This window comes from Triticum aestivum, chromosome 4B, assembly GCF_018294505.1.
Source record: "Triticum aestivum cultivar Chinese Spring chromosome 4B, IWGSC CS RefSeq v2.1, whole genome shotgun sequence".
In the NCBI taxonomy this organism is placed as follows: Eukaryota; Viridiplantae; Streptophyta; class Magnoliopsida; order Poales; family Poaceae; genus Triticum; species Triticum aestivum.
The window spans coordinates 168384054-168403937 of NC_057804.1; the positions used below are offsets into that span (position 1 = coordinate 168384054).

The following is a 19884-nucleotide window of genomic DNA, read 5'->3' on the forward strand; positions in this document are numbered from 1 at the left end:
GAGAGTGGTTTTACATCACAGCTCCCCGAGGTACAAAGCAGGCGGCCGCCCCCGCCTTCCGCTCGGGCCCTCCACCCCAACTAACGTCATGGGTCAACAAGGGGCTGGACTGGGGACAGTTAATGATGTGCTGACACTGCAAAGCCGCATCCGAGATCTCCTCAAGAGGGATGTCTGTCTTGTCAAGGTAATGCAAGTAATGCTAGTTCATCGGGTCCTGCCATGCCAACGTCGATCTCTCCGTATGTGGGAGTTCAACCTGGAAGGACCGCGAACTATTCAACAATTCTTCGGCGTGATGCTCGAAGAGATGTATGGATTGTTCTTCGGATCACGAATAAAGTGTCCGGACACCATCGAGGAAGCGGGTCTCAACTGCAACCGTCCAGATACCCAAGTAAGTAATTCCTCGACCGAACATGCCGTCTTTATATTTGTCACAACATCATTCTGAAAAATTGCTCTCGGCTAGGACTGGATAAGAAAGGCGGAGAGGATCGGGTGTTCGACCCCCCTTCCCGAATGCTCGCTGGATCCGGTACTAACCAGGATGCTTGAGCGCACACCCTATCAGGTGCCATCGGGAGAATATGAAGGGAGGAATAGAGAAGCCAAAGCGGGCTTCATACCTTACACATCCACACCGGGGAGAGTAAGTGCCTCCGCGAAGGAGGATAATTGGGGAGGTGAATGTAGAATCCCCTTGCCTCATGGAAAGAAAAGGGCCGCCTCTAAAGACTTGGAAATGGAGGTTTCCAAATGAGGGAAGAAACCTTCGCCAGGGGGCCCTGCCCAGAGGGCGTCCTTACCACACAGCGCCCGGAAGGGGGCCAGCCCTCAACCGAGCTGTAAGTGAAAAAAAGTACTTTCGTAACTATATCTTGCTTTATCTCTGAGAACAGTAACCGAGACATATATCTTGCAGTCCGGCTCGTAGCCCTTCTCAACAAAGTTTGTCTTCGGGGGATCTTCTTCCGGAGATGATGGAGAGCGAAATGCCTCCTCCTGCCTCCCCGCCTAATAGGGCGGACGACCCCGAGGTGTCGTCACGGAGGATTTCTCCTGATCTGCAAAGGCCAGAAGGTAACTCTTCGGCCGCCCGAAGTCCGGAGTATTCGGCTCCCGAGGAGAGCAATAGAAAAAGTCCGGGATTGTCCGGTGCACAACCGGACACACTGATGGGTCTTCTAGAGCAAGCGGCTATCTCAGAGGCGCATGATACCTTAATGGGTACGGTGATTGAGAGGATTTCATCCGCCAAAAGAGGGTTGAATGAAGATTTTACGAGTCTGCTAAGAGGCTTTGAGGTACGCAAAGTAATATATATGTATTTTTGACTGTACCGCACACGCTAGGTATGCTCTATATAGATAGTAGCCCCTGAGACTCTAGTTGCCGTCTAGAGGCGGCAAACAGAGGATCATAGTCCCAGGTAATGATCGTGCTGCTTTCATGTGCAGGCGGCTGAGGGTCCGACGGCTGGCCGGACTGATAATTTCCAATCTGAGGCGGCAGCTTGACGTGGCGGATGCCGACATCGCGCTTGTAAACAAGCGGCTTGACGAGGCACATGGTATGTATTTTCGGGTGGTCACCAAATATTAAGAGGAGCATGATGCTAGTATCTATAATATGCTGTGACTGCAGATGGAGCTGCCACTGTGGAGACCCTCGGGTAGAACTTGCCCGAGCCAAGGAACAAGCCAGGAGAAGTGATGCGGCCGCCCTAAAGGCGGCCGAAGAGTTAAAAGACGAACAGGCTGCTCATCGACAGAGCGAAGATAAAATAGCCAAGATGGCTGTCGAGATGAAAGATGTTGCCAACCGATATGAGCTCCTCGAAAAGGAAAACCAAGCGAAAGTGGCTGACCTAAAGAAGGCCTTGGGTGCAGCCAAGGAAACTCGCTCTGAAATCAGAGCGGCAAGGGAGGAGCTTCATCAAGCCGGAGATATCACGGCTGGGAAGCCCTTTTTGTTGCGGACAAAGTCGGAGATCCGAAGTATGCCCCTCTGGATCAATTATGGAGTGCTGCAGACGCATACTTGGATTTGGCAAAGAGTGCTGCTGATGCGACTGAGTATTTCAAAGATCAGAAAGATCATGAGGTGGAAAGGTTGTTCTGGTCGCAGTTCAGTGCTCTAAAGCATCCGCTGCTATTAAATGAACAAATGGCTGAGTGGGCCGAGCTCCATAGGCTGTCCGGGCTTGCCATGAGGTCTGTCGTGGATCATCTCTGGCCGAAGGGACCGAGGCCGGACAGTTATTTTGGCTTAGTGCAACGATTCCTTCGTGCTGTGTCGCATATCAATGCTGTAAAGAGGTCGGCCTGCATAGAAGGTGCATGGATGGCTCTTGCCCGTGTTAAAACATATTGGGCAGGGATGGAGGCCACCACTATTGCAACCCGGGGTCCGGCCGGAGGCCAGGACCCGGCCGAGCGCTATTTTGAAGAAGTCCTAGAAGGCGCCCATTTAATAGAGGCTCGGTGCTCGAAGAATACCATGTTCGAGTGGCATGTATCTGAATTGTAAAAACAACGCTATTTTGATTATAAAGGTGTGTTTATACTTTTGCCCGAAAGTATTATAGTGTCTCGTGTGCAGCCGTTTATGTATGTATATAACCTGAAAGTTTGCAGTTGTCAGCTTCGGCCCCCACGCATGTAATATGGGGGTGTTCGGAAAAGCGCATAATCACACTTGATCCAACGTCTTGGTCCATTAAGGAGGTGATAGCGGGGCGAACCAGGCAATCGGTCTATATAGCTTTAACACTTTCACTTAGCCATAGGAGTTTGACGGTGGGGCTACTATATAGCCCCTGGTACTTCCGTGTTCATCTGAATACGATGCGCGTACGTACATGACCAGAAAACTGGTCCTTCGTTAATGCGGATGAATCGCAAATATTCCGCTGAGTCATCGAGTGGTTGACTAGTCTCGTGCTTTAAAATGACAGTCAGTTTTCGGCTTTCTCTACTAAGGTGCTCATCCAGATGAACCAGGGCACAATTGCAGTAGTTCTCTCGGTGCCACCTTAGCCGATAGAGCGGAACGTAAGGTAGCAAAACACGGGAGCCGGGCAAACCCAACTATTGACCAAAGACATGATTCAGAGCTGATGCATATAAGGCCAAACTCACGACGCCGAACACTCCCTAAGGTATTCGGACTTCACAACATATACTGGGCTGATTAACGCCCTCGATAATGAGCCCTGAATTTCCAGGTACATGCATTAGTCTGGCGTGACGAAATGCCAATAACGCCAGCATCCCTCTCGGTTGTGTTGAGTGCCCGGAGGGTGTGAAGCAACAAGAGACAAAAAAAGGTTTACACAAGGTCTTAATCTAAAAAGAAACCTTTGAGCGGGGCCCTGCTGCACGTCTGCGCCTTTGTCTCTGTTGTGCCGTATCCTGGAAGGGTGTAGCATGATGATCATCTGTAAAAAGGAAAAAAACCAGGTGAAAGACTTCGTGCGAAACGTTGGTTATTCTTAATGAATCATGCAAATGGAATCTATTATTGTATTAATAGGGTCAAGCCGAACTATGGGCCTTTTTACATGCGGGCAGCCCCTAGCACCACCTATGGGGGTGTATCCGTCAACCCAAGCTCAGGTTTATCTGGGCTGCTACAACTAGTGGTGCGTCAGACTCGTCTAAACTTGTCCGCGATCTTGACGACCGATCATTTATTCTGGTTGGACAGGCCGTTCAGTGTTCGGCTGCTAGAGCCGCCACATATTCTTCCGCATGTAAGGAACGCTCTGTATTTCCGCTAACTATAATGATGCCACGTGGACCGGGCATCTTAAGTTTAAGATATGTGTAATGCGGTACTGCATTGAAACGGGCGAAGACCATTCTTTCGAGTAGTGCGTGATAGCCGCTTCGGAATGGAGCGATGTCGAAGATTAATTCTTCGCTTCGGAAGTTGTCGGGAGAATCGAATACAACCTCTAGTACTAGAGAGCCCGTGTAGCGGGCCTCTACGCCTGGTATTACTCCTTTAAAGGTAGTACTTCTTTGGCTGATTCTTGATGGGTCTATCCCCATCTTGCGGACAGTGTCCTGATATATCAGATTAAGACTATTGCCGCCGTCCATGAGGACTCGGGTGAGATGGTATCTGTCAATTATTGGGTCGAGCACCAAGGCAGCCAATCCTCCGTGCCGAATACTAGTCGGATGATCCCTGCGATCAAAAGTGATCGGGCAGGCCGACCAAGGGTTGAACTTGGGGGCGACGGGCTCTACAACGTATACGTCTCGGAGTGCGCATTCCTGCCTCCTCTTTGGTATGTGAGTTGCATAAATCATGTTCACTGTTTTGACCTCTGGTGGAAATTTTTTCTGCCCCCAGTGTTCGGCTGGCGAGGCTCATCCTCGTCTCCACTTGGCGTCTCCCTCCCCTTGTGTTCAACGTTTAGTTTGCCGGCCTGCTTGAAGACCCAGCATTCTCTGTTGATGTGATTTGCAGGTTTTTCAGGGGGTGCCATGAATCTGACATAATCTGTCTAGAATCTTGTTTAGGCTGGACGGTCCATCTTTGCTTCCTTTAAATGGCTTTTTCTGTTGACTGGGTCGAGAGCCCCTGAATCCGGCATTGACCGCCGTGTTGTCCGGGCTATCTTCATTGTTTCGATGCTTGTTTTATTGCGTCGCGGCTTCCCGTTGCCGTCCCTGGTTTCGGAACTGCCTGGGTCGCTGGTGCCGCTACGGGCCAACCAGCTGTCCTCGCTTGTGCAGAAGCGGGTCATAAGGCTTGTTAGGTCTGCCATTGTCCTCGGCTTTTCTTGGCCAAGGTGTCTGGCGAGCCATTCGTCTCGGATACTGTGCTTGAAACCGCTAAGGCTTCGGCATCCGGGCAGTCAAAGATTTGATTCTTCTTAGTGAGAAATATGTTCCAAAGCTTACGGGCTGACTCTCCGGGTTGTTGGATTATGTGATTTAAATCGTCTGCATTCGGAGGTCGGACATAGGTCCCTTGAAAATTGGCCCTGAAAGCATCCTCAAGTTCCTCCCAACTTCCAATTGAGTTTTCGGGGAGGCTTTTCGACCAATGCCAAGCTGGTCCTTTCAACTTGAGGGGCAGGTATTTAATGGCGTGGAGATCATCTCCATGAGCCATGTGGATGTGAAGGATAAAGTCCTCAATCCAGACCCCAGGGTTTGTTGTTCCGTCGTATGCCTGTATGTTCACGGGTTTAAATCCCTCTAGAAATTCATGATCCAGCACCTCATCGGTGAAGCACAGGGGGTGCACGGCACCCCTGTATTTGGATGTGTCATGGCATGCTGTCGACGGTTGTAGTGTTCGGTTTTGATTTCGAGCTGTTATTCGGTCAGTATAGTCGTTTGGGAGGCCATGATCCTGTGCCGGAGCGCGCTTCCTAGATCCATAGATGTACCTGGCCATACCGGCTTTTTTGTCCATGTGGTCACGTAAATCGTGTGGTGACTTATGTGCGGCGTCATTAGCCGCCCTATCGCGGCCACAGGGTGGTCGGTCCGGCTGATCGGCCGTTTTATTTATCGGCTGAATGGGCTCTATAGCCTCGTCGTCGAATTCGGGCAGCAGCTTGCGCTTTGGGTAGCTCTTTGTGTGGCGATCGCCACCGTATTTTTCTTCAGTGTCGAGCACTTTACTCCATCTGCGGTTGAGCATATCCTGTGCGTCCTTAAGCCTTTGCTTCTGCTTCTTCAAGCTCCTCGCAGTGGCAATAGGCCTTCTATGGAGGTTCTCTTGTTCCAAGTGTTTTTCCGGGATGATGAGTGCATCATCGCCCGGACTGTTCTCCTCTCCAGAGACAGGCTTATGAGTTTTATCTCCGCCGTTGCTATCATCGGACAGCGGCCCCGGATTATGTTTGCCGTCCCCTGGCTCATCCTGCTCCATCACTAGGTCCATGGGGTCATAGTTTCCCTTGGAGTCGACCGGGGTAGTATTTCTTCTTGCGCTGTTATCGTTGTTTTTACTGTGGCGGGATTTAGAGCGGCGCTTACATCGTCGCTTTGGTTGCTTCTCGAGGGGATTATCCCCCGTTGCATCCTTCCATTCCTCGCTGTTGTCTTCTTTGGGTGTATCCACCATGTATATATTATATGATGAGGTGGCTGTCCAGTGCCCTGTGGGCGGTGGTTCCTGTTCTTCTCCTGCATCGTCGTCCATACCGTCGATGTCTTCGGAGTCAAAATCAAGCATGTCATTTAAGTCATCGAGGGTGGCTATTAAGTGGGTGGTGGGTGGGAATCAAATTTCTTCGTCGTCCGCTCCCCACTCGAGCCGGACATAGTTCGGCCAAGAGTCTCCTGACAGGGAGAGGGATTTCAGTGTATTTAGCATGTCGCCCAAGGGTGAGTGCTGAAAGATATCAGCGGAGGTAAACTCCATGATCGGTTCCCAATCAAATTCGATAGGCACGGATGCATGCGATTCGAAGCCTATGGCCGGAGACGAGTGCGAGTGTCCGATGACACAGGCCTCATCAGAGGCGAAGTCTGTGTTCGGCTCTATCACCGATGAGTGTGCGGCCTCCATGGCAGGGTCTATTCACCCATCCTCGGATGGCGTGATCTGCCCCGGATCTAAGGCCAGGGCAGCTGCTGGTGCATTTTCCTGAACACCGTCTGATGGCAGATCTAGGTCGTGCTCATCATGACTGTACGGCGCACTTGTCACGGGCTCGAATCCGTCGAAGATCATGTCTCCGTGGATGTCGGCGGTGTAGTTTAGGCTTCCAGACATGACCTGATGGCCAGGGCCGTAGCTATCAATCTGCTCCAGATGGCCAAGCGAGTTGGCCCGCAGTATGAAGCCGCCGAATACGAAGATCTGTCCGGGGAGAAAAACCTCACCCTGGATCGCATCATTGCAGATGATTGAAGGAGCCATCAAGCCTTATCGCGATGACACAGTGGAACTCTCAATCAAAGCACCAATGTCGGTGTCAAAATCGGCGGATCTCGGGTAGGGGGTCCCGAACTGTGCATCTAAGGCTAATGGTAACAGGAGGCGGGGGACATAATGTTTACCCAGGTTCGGGCCCTCTCGATGGAGGTAATACCCTACTTCCTGCTTGATTGATCTTGATGATATGAGTATTACAAGAGTTGATCTACCATGATATCGTAGAGGCTAAACCCTAGAAGCTAGCATATGATTCTGATTGTTGTTGTCCTACGGACTAAACCCTCCGGTTTATATGGACACTGGAGGGGGCTAGGGTTACACAAAGTCGGTTACAGAGAAGGAAATCTACGTATCCGAATATCCAAGCTTGCCTTCCACGCAAAGGAGAGTCCCATCTGGACACGGGACGAAGTCTTCAATCTTGTATCTTCATAGTCCAACAGTCCGGCCAAAGTATATAGTCCGGCTGTACGAGGACCCCCTAATCCAGGACTCCCTCAATCATGTCTTGGGTCAATAGTTGGGTTTGCCCGGCTCCCATGTTTTGGTGCCTTACGTTCCACTATATCGGCTAAGGTAGCACATGGAGAACTGCTGTGATTGTGTCCCGTTTCTTCTGGACGAGCACCTCAGTAGAGAAAGCCGAAAACTGACTGTAATGATGCGGTGAGAGCTGGTCGCTGTTCGGGAGGTCTCAAATCCTTAAAGATTTTTTTTCCGCTTCGTGCGAGGAATTGGCCTTGTCCGATTTAGGCGTGTATAGCGCCCCAAGTTCGGCCTTCCGAATACTAGGGGCTTCGCCAATATTTAAAATTGTAGACTTCTATGGCTAAGTGAGAGTGATAAAGCTGTATAGTCCGATTACCTTGTTCGCTGCGCTAAACACCTCCTTAAAGGACCAAAAATTTGGATAAAGAGTGTTTAGATTTATCCCGAACACCCCAGTACTAGCTACATGGGGGCAGAAGCCGACGACTAGCCAACTCTCAAATTTTATAAACGGCCGCACAGAAGGTAATATTTTAAATCAACAAGCGTTATGTAGCGCACATGAACTCATTTTCATATTACAAGATCACATGAGTACATTCATTCAAATATTACATCCTTAGCACATTCCTCCGCCACAAGGCGGGCACCATTCAAGACACTGTCATAATACTTTTCGGGGTGGCGATGCTCCTTGCCCTCCGGCGGCCCCTCTGTCACCAGCTTCTCGGCATCCATCTTCGCCCAGTGCACTTTCGGGCGAGCGAAGGCCCTGCGTGCGCCTTCAATGCAGACTAACCGCTTAATGGCTTCAAGCCGCGGACAGGCACTCACGAGCTGCTTTACAAGGCCGAAGTAGCTGCTGGGCAGGGGCTCGGCAGGCCATAGCCGACCTATGAGGTCCTTCATGGCCAGTTCGGCCGCCTTGTGCAGTTCGACCAGTTGCTTCAGCTGGTCGTTCAAAGTCATCGGATGTTCAGCCCCAATATACTGGGACCAGAACAACTTCTCCATGGAGCTCCCTTCTTCGGTCCGGTAGAACTCCGCGGCATCCGATATGCTGTGCGGCAGATCTGCGAATGCTCTTAGAGAGCTCCGAATTCGGACGGGGTATCACTTACCTTTGTTCTCCTCGAGCTGCCTCTTCGTGAGGCCGAGCTCTTCCTCGGACCACTCCATGTCCCACTTCAATCCGGAGACCTCTGCAGTACGAGCGGCAGCGGCCAGCAGTGACGCCTGCTTATTCACATAGACATACTATGATTAGACTCCTGTGGACGTTATTTGATCCTCTGTTCGGCCTTTCTTTCCGAACACCAAACAGAGCATCAGGGGCTACTATATATACTGTGATAATTTGATTACTTACCTCAAAGGTTGTTAGGAGGCTGGCGCGGGCTTCGGTCAATCCGCTTTTGGCGGACCGAACCTTCTCGATCACCGCACTCATGATGGTGCGGTGCTCTTCATCAATGGAAGCACCGCGAAGCGCTTCCAGCAAGTTGTCCGATGCCTCTGGATGGACAAAGGTCATCGGCACAGGCAGCTCGCCCCCCTTAGTAAGGGGCTACCTACCTGAATCCGGAACCACTGGAGGTTCCGGCGCAGTATCCGGCTAGGGGCCAGACTTGCTGTGGCCCCCGTCATCAGAATCCATGGGGGTCTTCCCCCCATGTGCCCGGCGTCTGGGATTTCGCCTTGGGGCATCTCCAGAACTGTCTCCCCCTGGTCCAGTATCCTCTGAGACAACACCTCGGTGTCGTCTACGGGCCGGGGGGTGGTGGCCGTCGGGAGTGAATCGTTGTTCATCGCCAACTCGCTCAAAGACCCATCCGAGGAGGAAACGTCGATGTGGGCTTTGGACGGACTGCACAATCATATTTGACATGATAAGAAGCAATAAAGCAATACGTACCGGAAGTATTATAGTGTCCGGATACTTAAGACTTCGCCAGGGGCTTGTCCCTGGGCAGCCACTCCTCGTCGTTGTAGGTGGCTGTGGTGGAGTAGTCCAGAGGGAGGGTCCTTCCTTTATTGGACCCTTCGGCCTTCCCGGACGGGGCGGCCTTCATTTTCTTTTCCCCCGGGGTTGGGGGGGAGGGCTTTCCTCTTCCTCCTCCTCGTTTTCGTTGGAGGAGCGCGCCTCGGTGTCTTCGGATGATGAGTCCGACAGCCTTGCGTCGGAGACCTTTCCTGGTCCCCATGGCCTTCTTCTTGCCCTTCTTCTCCGGCACCTCGTAGGGCGCCGGAAACAGCATCTCCGTTAAAAGAGCCGTCGCTGGATCTTCGGGTTGTGGAGCTGGACAGTCGATCCGCTCCGCTGTCGCTACCCAGTCCTATTAAATTGGCGTTGAAGCTTAGATTCCTCCCACGAATATACTAGGGAAAGGAACATTTTGTAAAATATAAAGAGCTTACCGGATTGGTGGGGCACTTTGTGCTGAGTCCGCGATCTTCGGTAATGGGAGGAGGTACTTTGGCGGCCTTGAACAGCACCTTCCAGACGTCTTCGTGCGTCATGTCGAAGAGCTCTCGCAGCGTCTGGTGTCTGGCCGGATCAAACTCCCACATATTGAAAGCCCGTCTTTGACACAGAAGGATCCGGCGGAAGAGCATGACCTGGACCATGTTGACAAGCTTAATTTTCTTGCTTATCATATTTTTGACACAGGTCTGTAGTCCGATCAGCTCCACCGGTGAACCCTAGGCTAAGCCCTTCTCCTTCCAGGAGGTGAGCTGCATGGGGATGCCGGATCAAAATTCGGGGGCCGCCGCCCAGTTGGCGTCACGCGGCTCGGTGATATAGAACCACCCCGATTGCCACCCCTTCACGGTCTCCACATAGGGGCCTTCGAGCTAGGTAATGTTGGGCATCTTTCCCACCATAGCGCCTCCGCACTCCGCTTGATGGCCGACCACCACCTTCGGCTTCACGTTGAAGGTGTTCAGCCACAGGCCAAAGTGGGGCTTGATGCGGAGGAAGGCCTCGCAAACGATGATAAACGCCAAGATGTTGAGGATGAAATTGGGGGCTAGATCATGGAAATCCAGCCCGTAGTAAAACATGAGCCCGCGGACAAATGGGTGGAGGGGGAATCCCAGTCCGCGGACGAAGTGGGCAAGGAATACAACCCTCTCGTGGGGTTCCGGAGTAGGGACGATCTGCCCTGTGTCTGGGAGCCGGTGTGTGATGTTTGCGGCCAGGTATCCGGCTTCCCGGAGCTTCATAATGTCCTCCTCCGTAACGGAGGGGACCATCCACTTGCCTCCCGCTCCAGACATGTTTGGAATGGCTTTGCAGAGAAGGCGAGAACTTGGGTGCTGGATCTCGAGCGTGCGAGAATGGATGGGCAGGGGAAGAAGAAGGCGTGGGTGAAAAACAGGAATCCTTATCCCTTTATAAAGGCGGTAGAAACTGTGCGCCTCCCCACTTGCCCCGTAAAATCGCTTATTCCCCAAGCGTCGCGGTTGATGTTTTGTTGGGTTACCCACACCCGCATTGATGAGAATCCCGTGATAAGGGGACACGATCTTTGCTTCGACAAGACGTGCCAAGGAAACTGCCTCGCAATATGTGCAGTAGCTGGTTGAGAAAAACGGTTCGAATAATGACCGGGCCGTCGCGTGATGTCACACTATGAAAAGTTGTCAGCAGATTAGATTTGTGGAATATTGTACTCCCTACGGTGGTATGTGGAATTTGTTTTGCAGAGTCGGACACGATCTTCGTGTTCAAAAATCTTCTATGGAGTATTCGTAGAAGGAACCCGCCTTGAAATGTCGAAGACAATCTGCGCGCCGGACTCATCGTCATTGAAGCCTGGTTCAGGGGCTACAGAGGGAGTCCTGGATTAGGGGGTCCTCGGATAGCCGGACTATATACTTTGGCCAGACTGTTGGACTATGAAGATACAAGATTGAAGACTTCGTCCCGTGTCCGGGTGGGACTCTCCTTTGCGTGGAAGGCAAGCTTGGCAATTCGTATATGTAGATCCCTTCTCTGTAACCGACTCTATGTAACCATAGCCCCCTCCGATGTCTATATAAACCGGAGGGTTTAGTCCGTAGGAAAACAACAATCATAATCATAGGCTAGCTTCTAGGGTTTAGCCCCTAAGATCTCGTGGTAGATCAACTCTTGTAATACTCATATCATTAAGATCAATCAAGGAGGAAGTAGGGTATTACCTCCATCGAGAGGGCCCGAACCTGGGTAAACATTGTGTCCCACGCCTCCTGTTACCATTAGTCTTAGACGCACAATTTGGGACCCCCTACCCGAGATCCACTGGTTTTGACACCGACAGTCGGCCGGCCCATAGACCGCAATAATTTCCCATTTGAAGTTCAGTGCACGCTCGAAGATCTCCATGCTCACGAAGAACTCGCCCCGATCCATGCTGCCTACCTCAAAGGTGGCATCCTTCACCCCTAGGATGATGCCACCCGAGTGGCCCGCACTCCCACTAGAAGGGAGCCAGTGCCAAGCAAATAGGTCGGAGCTCAAGTGCTCGAGCTCCGACAGGGAGAATTTCGTACGCATGGTTTCTTGAATGGCCACAATGTTGATTTGCTTAGTTCACATGTATTTGATTAGTTGGCGGCGTCGACCATCTTGACCAAAACCATGGATGTTCCAGAAGAGGGTCCACGTCACTCATCGATCGAGGGGCTGCTTGACCCCAAGACACAAGAGGCGCTCTGGGCGCGGAGGGCAATGGTGCGAGAGCGAGTGCGACTGCGGATTTCAACTGGGGCGGCAGCCATGCGAGGCGGAGGGTTCGGGGCCGTCCCCGATGGGGCGCCCGACGTAGAGGGGCCGCGTGCATGGGCCTCTGCGAGGCGACCATCTAGGATTTCCCGTGCATGGATAGCCTCAATCTGAACTAGCGGGGGGGCAATCTCTCCCCGAAACACAATTGCCGAGTCCGCTGCCACCTTCGTGAGGTGGCCAAGCGTAGCTGACTCCAAGGCCGAAAAGGAACGAGTAGCTGAAGAGGCAGGAATGTGTGGTGTACCTGACTCGCGGTTCCGGGCAGTGGCCCTGAGCTCTGCCTGCTCGGGGATAGGCAGAGTAGGGCTACCCATTGGTCTGGCCGCCTCGATCCATGCACTATGGCGAGAGGAGGTCACCGGAGACGAGGTCGACCTGGCCCGCTTGGAGTAGGCCGCATTCCAAGGGGGTGGAGGGGGGGCGGCCACCGGGGTGGTCACCACCACCTTCAGCCCCATGACGGTGGAGTCCGGAAGCACCAGAGGTGGACCAGGATGCGCTAGGCAAAGAGGCCCATCGGGGGCCCGGGGAGCAAGAGTCAGGTCGGCGTCGGAAGGCTGGAGCTCTGCGCCCGGGTGCGGCCTAGAAGCTGCCATAGGCAGCGGGGGGGAGGGGAGAAGCGCCATCTCCAGGGCGGTATCCCCAGCGGAAGGGCCCGAGGGGGGCGGATCCAGGGCTGCCATGACCGCCCCTGGGATCACCGCCAAAGGCGCGGGAAGCATGGACGCGGCCAAGCTGGGCGGGTCCGGGACGGCCCCGGCGGAGAGGGTGGTGAAGACATCAAGGAGCGGACCGTCGGGGGAGCGAGGCGATGAAGCTGGGAAGACCTGAAGGCTGGCGTCCGAAGTGTCGAGACAGGCGTCGGGGGACGTAGGAGCGGCCAAGGAGTGGGAGCATCTGGTACCACCGCCACTCCTAGCAGTAGGAGCGGGAGGCTGGTCGTGAGGAGGACTGTCCTCGGAGTCATCGTCGTCCTCCTCTGAACCGGAGCGGCGTCTGTGGTGGGGGTCTCTGTCGCTGAGGCGATCCCCCGCACAATCCCTGTCTGCCCCCCCCCCCCCAAGAGGCTGTCGCCGGGGATGCGGGGGCGGCCAATGTGGTTGGGCGGCTCGAGGGAGATGCGGAGGTCAAAACCCTGATCGTTGAAGAACACCCGGATCATGGCGCGAAGCTTGGATGAGTCGAGGCATTTAACATTGACGCGAACCTCCTCATCCTTGCGGAGGGACAACTCGTCCACCACTACCACCTTCCCAAGGATGCGGGACATGCTCCGAATGACCCGCTCTGATCGAGCGATGTCGGGTAGGCCACCGATGAGGATCCAAGCCGTGTCCAAGACAGCCACCGCCAGGGGGTCCGGCACCGGCACAGAGACGTCCACCACTAGCTTGTGGAGAGCTAGAGTGATGTCTCCGCTGCGGGTGTCATAGCCGTGGCTGACAACGTCGAGGAACACGACCGGGAACTGGCCTCCAGGCAGCATGGTGACCTGCCAATCCCTGGAGCAATGGTAGAGATGGTTGAGCTCGGCCTCTATCATCTTCGGCAAAGCGACCCCCTCCTTCATGGTGACAATCGCCAGGAGCGATGGTGAGGGGAGGGGATGTCAGGCACCTCAACATGGAAGAAGCTGAGGCCCTCAATCCCATGCCCTTACATCACCAACTCCTCCACCACCGGGCGGTCGGGGCAAAGGATCGCCGGGTGGTCAGGTCCGAGCACAGGTAGCAGCCCTGGGGTCGAGTACATGCCACCTGGGAGTGACCGGAGAGGCCGCAGTTGAAGCACTTGACGAGGTCGGAGATGCGGTCATCAGGGAGAAGCGCGGTCGTGGTAGATCTCGCCGGGTCCAGAGTAGAGCCAATGGTTAGGGCCGTGAAATTGGGATGCCCCAAGCCCCGCTTCTTCTTGCGCTTGCCGCCCGTCTAGCCCCAGCCAGCGCCATTGCCACGGGGGGAAAGTTCAGTTCCCCGCGCAGGGGCTGGTAACGGCGAGACAGGCCAGCGGGGGGCGGAGGGCCTTGTGGGCCAGCGGGCTGGGTGCGGTCAGGGGACCGAGGGTGACCGTTGTGCACCGGAGATCGGCTGGACTCCCGCCTGCGTACCGGGGAGGGCGAACGGCGGCGCTGGTCGCGCCACTCAGCGGCAGGAGGAGGCGACCGGGACCATCCCCGGTGGTCCGACCGACCGGGCGAGCGGCGAGAGGGTGATCGTCGAGCCTCGCGGGGAGGTGACCGGTGATCTCCGCGGCCGGAGAGTTGCCGACGGAGGTCGGCCTCGTGCCGGAGAGCGTCGGGGGAGGGACGGGAGGGGTCGCGCCAGTCGTCCATGCGGGAGTCGTCGGGCCGACGCTCATCAGTCGGCGCTTGGGGCGCGGGGCCGCGTCGTTCTAGTCTCGGGGCATGCCGACGGAGGGCGACGGAGGGGGGAGAGGGGGGGACGATGCCGGTGGATGGAGGGGATGGGGCGCGGGTTAGGGTTAGAGCAGGGGCGGGAGGGGCGAGATGGGATGCCGGGGGAATCTAGCCGGCCCCCAAATAGGCCGGATGGTTGGGCAAGCCGGCTCGGTCCAGGATCGCGCCAAAGTGGGCTGGCCCGTAGGCGCAGCCGCACCAGGGGGTGGCCCAGCGCCAAGGCCAGACGCCCCGAGGCCCACAGCGGCGCGGCACAGCCAGCGGGACGGCACGGCAGCACCTAGGGTTTCCCCCGATGCTGCGGCCACCGCCGCGGCCGGCGCCGGCATCAACGTAGGGGCAACGAAGAGCCAAGGACGTCGGAGGGACTGGCTGGGGGAGAATCGGAGCGACGAGGAGCCAAACGCCGCGATGAACGGGCGGAAGGGGAAACAACCGGCGACCACCGACGAGGCAGCCGGTGGCGAGGGAGCGACGGGGCGCCAAGAGCGCTGTGCACGGCCCAGGTCGGACCGCCCCGCGACGCCCCACGCCGAAGCGCGGCGGCGGCGAGCGGTCCTGGACCCAAGGGCGTCCCTTTTTCGCGGGGTCGGCAGAAGGGGGAGCGAGAGGGGTCGGCGAGCCGAAGGGGGAGATGGACACCCGTGCCGCGGCGAGTCCACCATCCCCGGCCGAGGCGCCGCTCTGCGAGCCGGCGGGTCTCGCCGGACTATGGGGCGGCCGACAGCGGCATCATCATCCTCCGCCGCATCGGCCCAGCGCGGCGTCGTCACCACCACGGCGGGGGCGACGACGGCCTGGGGGAGCGGGGGGCGCGAGGAACCGACTAGAGGAGCAGGGGCGACGGAGGGCAGCGCAGCAGCGCCGGCGGCCAGGGCGAGGCCGGCCAGAGGCGCGAGCGACAGATCCGAGGCTGCGGGCGGCGCGTCACCATCAGGGTCGCAGGAGCGCGTCGCCATCACATGAATGCATTTAGGAATATGTTACGCCGTCTCGTCTCATCACGTCCACTCTGACCAGTATGAACACAGCGTGGAGAGCGAAGCACGTTGTCGAAGGCCTACGCAGCAGACGCCTAGACTTCCGTGAACCTCCCCTTTTTTGTTGTCAATTTGCGGGATTTCACACGTTCGAACCGGTCCTGACAAATTTGGTCACTGTTGTTGAAGGACAAAAAATTTCCGAACTGTTCAGATATTTGGGTGTGATTTGGTGATCCGTGGTGGAATTGCCCTAATAACACTAGGAATAAACTCCAAACAGAGGACATAATCTGTTGTGCTTTTACTTATTTCGCTCGCTGGACTGGAGGCTTGCAATTTGGATGCTTGTACCTTGTCCCATATCAATAAGTTCTTGAGAGCATGCGTGTGACGCAAAAGGTCAAACTCCCTTGATCTAAATCAAGATGTTCCCACTGTTTCGCGTCAAAAAATCTACCCCTACTAATAAACCAGTGATTGCTTCGGGTCGTACGTCGCCGCCTTTTTGTAAAAAACTCCCTCTGTTTCTGAGAAATCAACCTGCAGTCCTATTTTAAGTGGACATCTGAGGAAACGTTTCGTTTTTGCACAAAACACCCTGGCGTTCGGAGTATTCAATGTGCGGTCTAAGCAGATTTGCAAAGGAAAAAACACTACACACGCACGGGCTCGCCTCCTCTCCCTCTCGCCCACGAAGTCAGCGCCACCACCGCCGCTCACGTCGGCCGATTCCGGCGATCTCCGGCACCGCGCAGCACGCCCTCGAGATCCCCACGATCCGCGCCTCCCTTCCCTCCGGCCAGATTCTCCGCTCCCGGCCTCTATCGCAAGCTCGCAACCCCACCCCCGTGGCTAGGGTTTCGGGCAGGGCTTCGCCGGCGTGTCTCCGGCGACCCCAGGTTCGTCCCTCCTTCCTTCTTGGCCGGGATCCGCTACCCCTACAACTCACCTTCTCTTCATATCCTCTGCTGCAGATGCATATGGAGCACGCCGTGGGATTTTCCCATCCACCACGGTCGCCGCCGTCAAGGGCTTCTTCACGGATTTGGAACGCCATGGACCTGCAGCTCCTCAAGGTTTGAACTTACTACTGAACCATCGTGTCAATTCTGGAACATTTGTTAGCTGAAATTGTAGGCAGTTCATCTCTGGAGTTACACGATCTTTTCTTGGAGTAGTCTTCCCTTAAAGTATTTCATCTCTTATCTATTAAAATAAATGTTAATAGAAAAGACATCTTTAGTCTCAAGAATTAGTACTACTCCATTGTATTTTCTATCTACCCCTATATATATATATATATATATATATACTAATAAACCAGCAATTGGTTCTGGTCGTACGTCGCCGCCTTTTTGCAAAAAACTCCATCTGTTTCTGAGGAATCAACCGCGGTCCTATTTTAAGTGGACATCTGAGGAAATGTTTCGTTTTTGCACAAAACACCCTGGCGTTCGGAGTATTCAATGCGCGGTCTAAGCAGATTTGCAAAGGAAAAAACACTACACACGCACAGGCTCGCCTCCTCTCCCTCTCACCCACGAAGTCACCGCCGCCTCCGCCGCCGCCCACGTCGGCCGATTCCGGCGATCTCCGGCACCGCGCAGCACGCCCTCGAGATCCCCACGATCCGCGCCTCCCTTCCCTCCGGCCAGATTCTCCGCTCCCGGCCTCTATTGCAAGCTCGCAACCCCACCCCCGTGGCTAGGGTTTCGGGCAGGGCTTCACCGGCATGTCTCCGGCGACCCCAGGTTCGTCCCTCCTTCCTTCTTGGCCGGGATCCGCTACCCCTACAACTCACCTTCTCTTCATATCCTCTGCTGCAGATGCATATGGAGCACGCCGTGGGATTTTCCCATCCACCACGGTCGCCGTCGTCAAGGGCTTCTTCACGGATTTGGAACGCCATGGACCTGCAGCTCCTCAAGGTTTGAACTTACTACTGAACCATCGTGTCAATTCTGGAACATTTGTTAGCTGAAATTGTAGGCAGTTCATCTCTGGAGTTACACGATCTTTTCTTGGAGTAGTCTTCCCTTAAAGTATTTCATCTCTTATCTATTAAAATAAATGTTAATAGAAAAGACATCTTTAGTCTCAAGAATTAGTACTACTCCATTGTATTTTCTAACCATATTTTTTATTTTTGAATTACATCAAACCTATTTCTAGATCGTATATTACACCGCTCAGCGTTATTACTTTGGATGTATCACTTTGTTACGTATTTTGTTATTTGTGGACATCTCCTAAATACGCAAATTAATTTTTGTGTTAAAGAGCAGTACATTCTGTTTCCATTTGTGACCCGAAGGTCAACAACCTAAAGCTTGCATGCATCTGAAGGCATGTTCCATCCTTGAATTTATACTAATATGAAGGCATGTTTCAATTGTGTGCAGGTAGAAAATTCATCATTTTAGTGTCCATCTGAAGAATCACATGGTGATAGGAATAAGGACTATGGATGGCATGTTGGTAGGAATCTGAGATGATAAAAAATAGTACTCATCCAACTGCTAACTGAATGTGCTGGAAATTAGCTCATAGTGACACATATATTATTACTGGGTCAGTACTGTCCTAGACTTGCATATTCAGAATTAATGCATCTCACACAGTAGTGCCATTTGTCGACACACGATATGATATATGGATAAAACCATGAAAGTGTATATGAAACTGTATAATCTGGCACTTTGTTTCAGGCCTCCAGCAATGTGATGTCCTTTTTATGTTATCATGGCATACTAGATAATTAAATGACGATTCTTTGATAATGTCTCCATATCTTCAGCTAAGAACATGCTGTCAACATCACGGAACGACATGGAGCTGCAGACGTGCACTTTGGAGCAGAGGTTGACTTGCAGTTGCGTCTGCAATCTCCCAAACAAATGAGCAGCACCATGCAGTTGTGGGCTTGCAGTAGGTTGGTAGGTGAATGGTCATAGCGGGAATACAACGAGCATGTCGACTGCTGCGAGTATTCCATTCAAGTCGACGACTACATTTGCAAGAGGTGAGTTGTTTACTTGGAGAAATATTTGAGAAAATCATCAATTTATTTAGCATTAGTTAAATCAGTTTGTTGAGCTGAGCTTTTTATCTTGATGGTAGTGAGAATTCTGATGGTAGAAGAATTCTTCTATTGAGATGGTTCTTCTATTTTTAATGTACTCCTACTATTTTAATGCAACATTGCTTTTTAGTGCTAAATTACTAGATTACATCCTTTCTTTTCCCTTTTCCCTTGAAAAGCATGGTAGAAGTTGTGTTTAAACACTCATATATAGAAGACTAAGAATTTCTTTTTGTTCTTCTTGCTATTGGCTGGTAGCTTTTAGTAGCAATTTGGATAATTATGTGCATAATATTCTGTATGATTTTGGGGCAAGAAAGGTCGGGGATTCTGTTGTGGGTGGATCATAGCCTCCAGAACAAAGCACACTATACAGTAGCCTGAGCAAGTTGTGGGCGGTGCCTTCATATGGTTGTTAAATTGCTGCTCTTTTTCTATATGGATTAATGCGAAGCAACTCGAATTTCTCTTTGAAAAATATATGTCTCTCTTTTTGTTTGATTTGAGTTCCTCACAGTAGTTGCTTTTGATGTTATTGTAGTTTTACACCACTGTGTGATCGATGAATTCGAGGTCCGATGCCCATCTGGGGGCCGGAGTAGATTCATCAGACGGTGGAGTTGAGTGACCCACTCATTGATCCCAGATGTGCTCAAGTGAAGCCAGGGATTTGATCCATCCATCTTGGAGCGGATGAATCAACAGAGAATCCATCCGGTCAACAAGTGAATTTAGGCTTGATTAATTAGCAGGAGCATACGAGTCTCTTGTGCACATGTAGTTTAGGTGTACACAGGTTCAGGTAGTCAACTGTTAAGCATGGTAGGATTCGCAAGCTGGGCAGTAGGCGGCGTCACGGTACAATCCAGCAGGGCGGCGGAGGAGGCGGACAGTGGTGACTGGGGAGGATACGAAGTGGGATGGATAGGTTGAGGGAAATTTGTGGGTCTGGACTGGAGCAGAGGGAGATAGAGAATGGGTGAGAAAGATGGAGATGTTGATAGGTAACACCTGTAGCAACGAGATGTTGATAGTTTACTTTTCTTCATCTCCAACGCAACTATCAACTGATGCGCTAATTGTATCATCACAGTTCTCATGTAAGCAAAGGATCTTGCTTCTTCCCGAATTAGATTTTGAAGTATTCCACTTCTATTGTTTCTTCAGGCATAATGCATTTGATCACGGTTCTCATGTGATCGGCTACCTGCAGATCTACATACTA

At 53.1% G+C, this 19884-nt stretch overlaps 1 protein-coding gene across 1 annotated transcript; it reads left to right on the forward strand.

Moving 5' to 3' along the window:
- Positions 1 to 17043: 17043 nt before the first annotated feature.
- On the forward strand, positions 17044 to 18368 carry LOC123090041 (uncharacterized). Its single transcript, XM_044511530.1, has 3 exons — positions 17044 to 17328; positions 17404 to 17505; positions 17980 to 18368. Exons 1-3 carry the CDS (start codon positions 17044 to 17046, stop codon positions 17998 to 18000), a joined length of 408 nt encoding a protein of 135 aa, XP_044367465.1. The 3' UTR covers positions 18001 to 18368.
- Positions 18369 to 19884: the final 1516 nt, after the last annotated feature.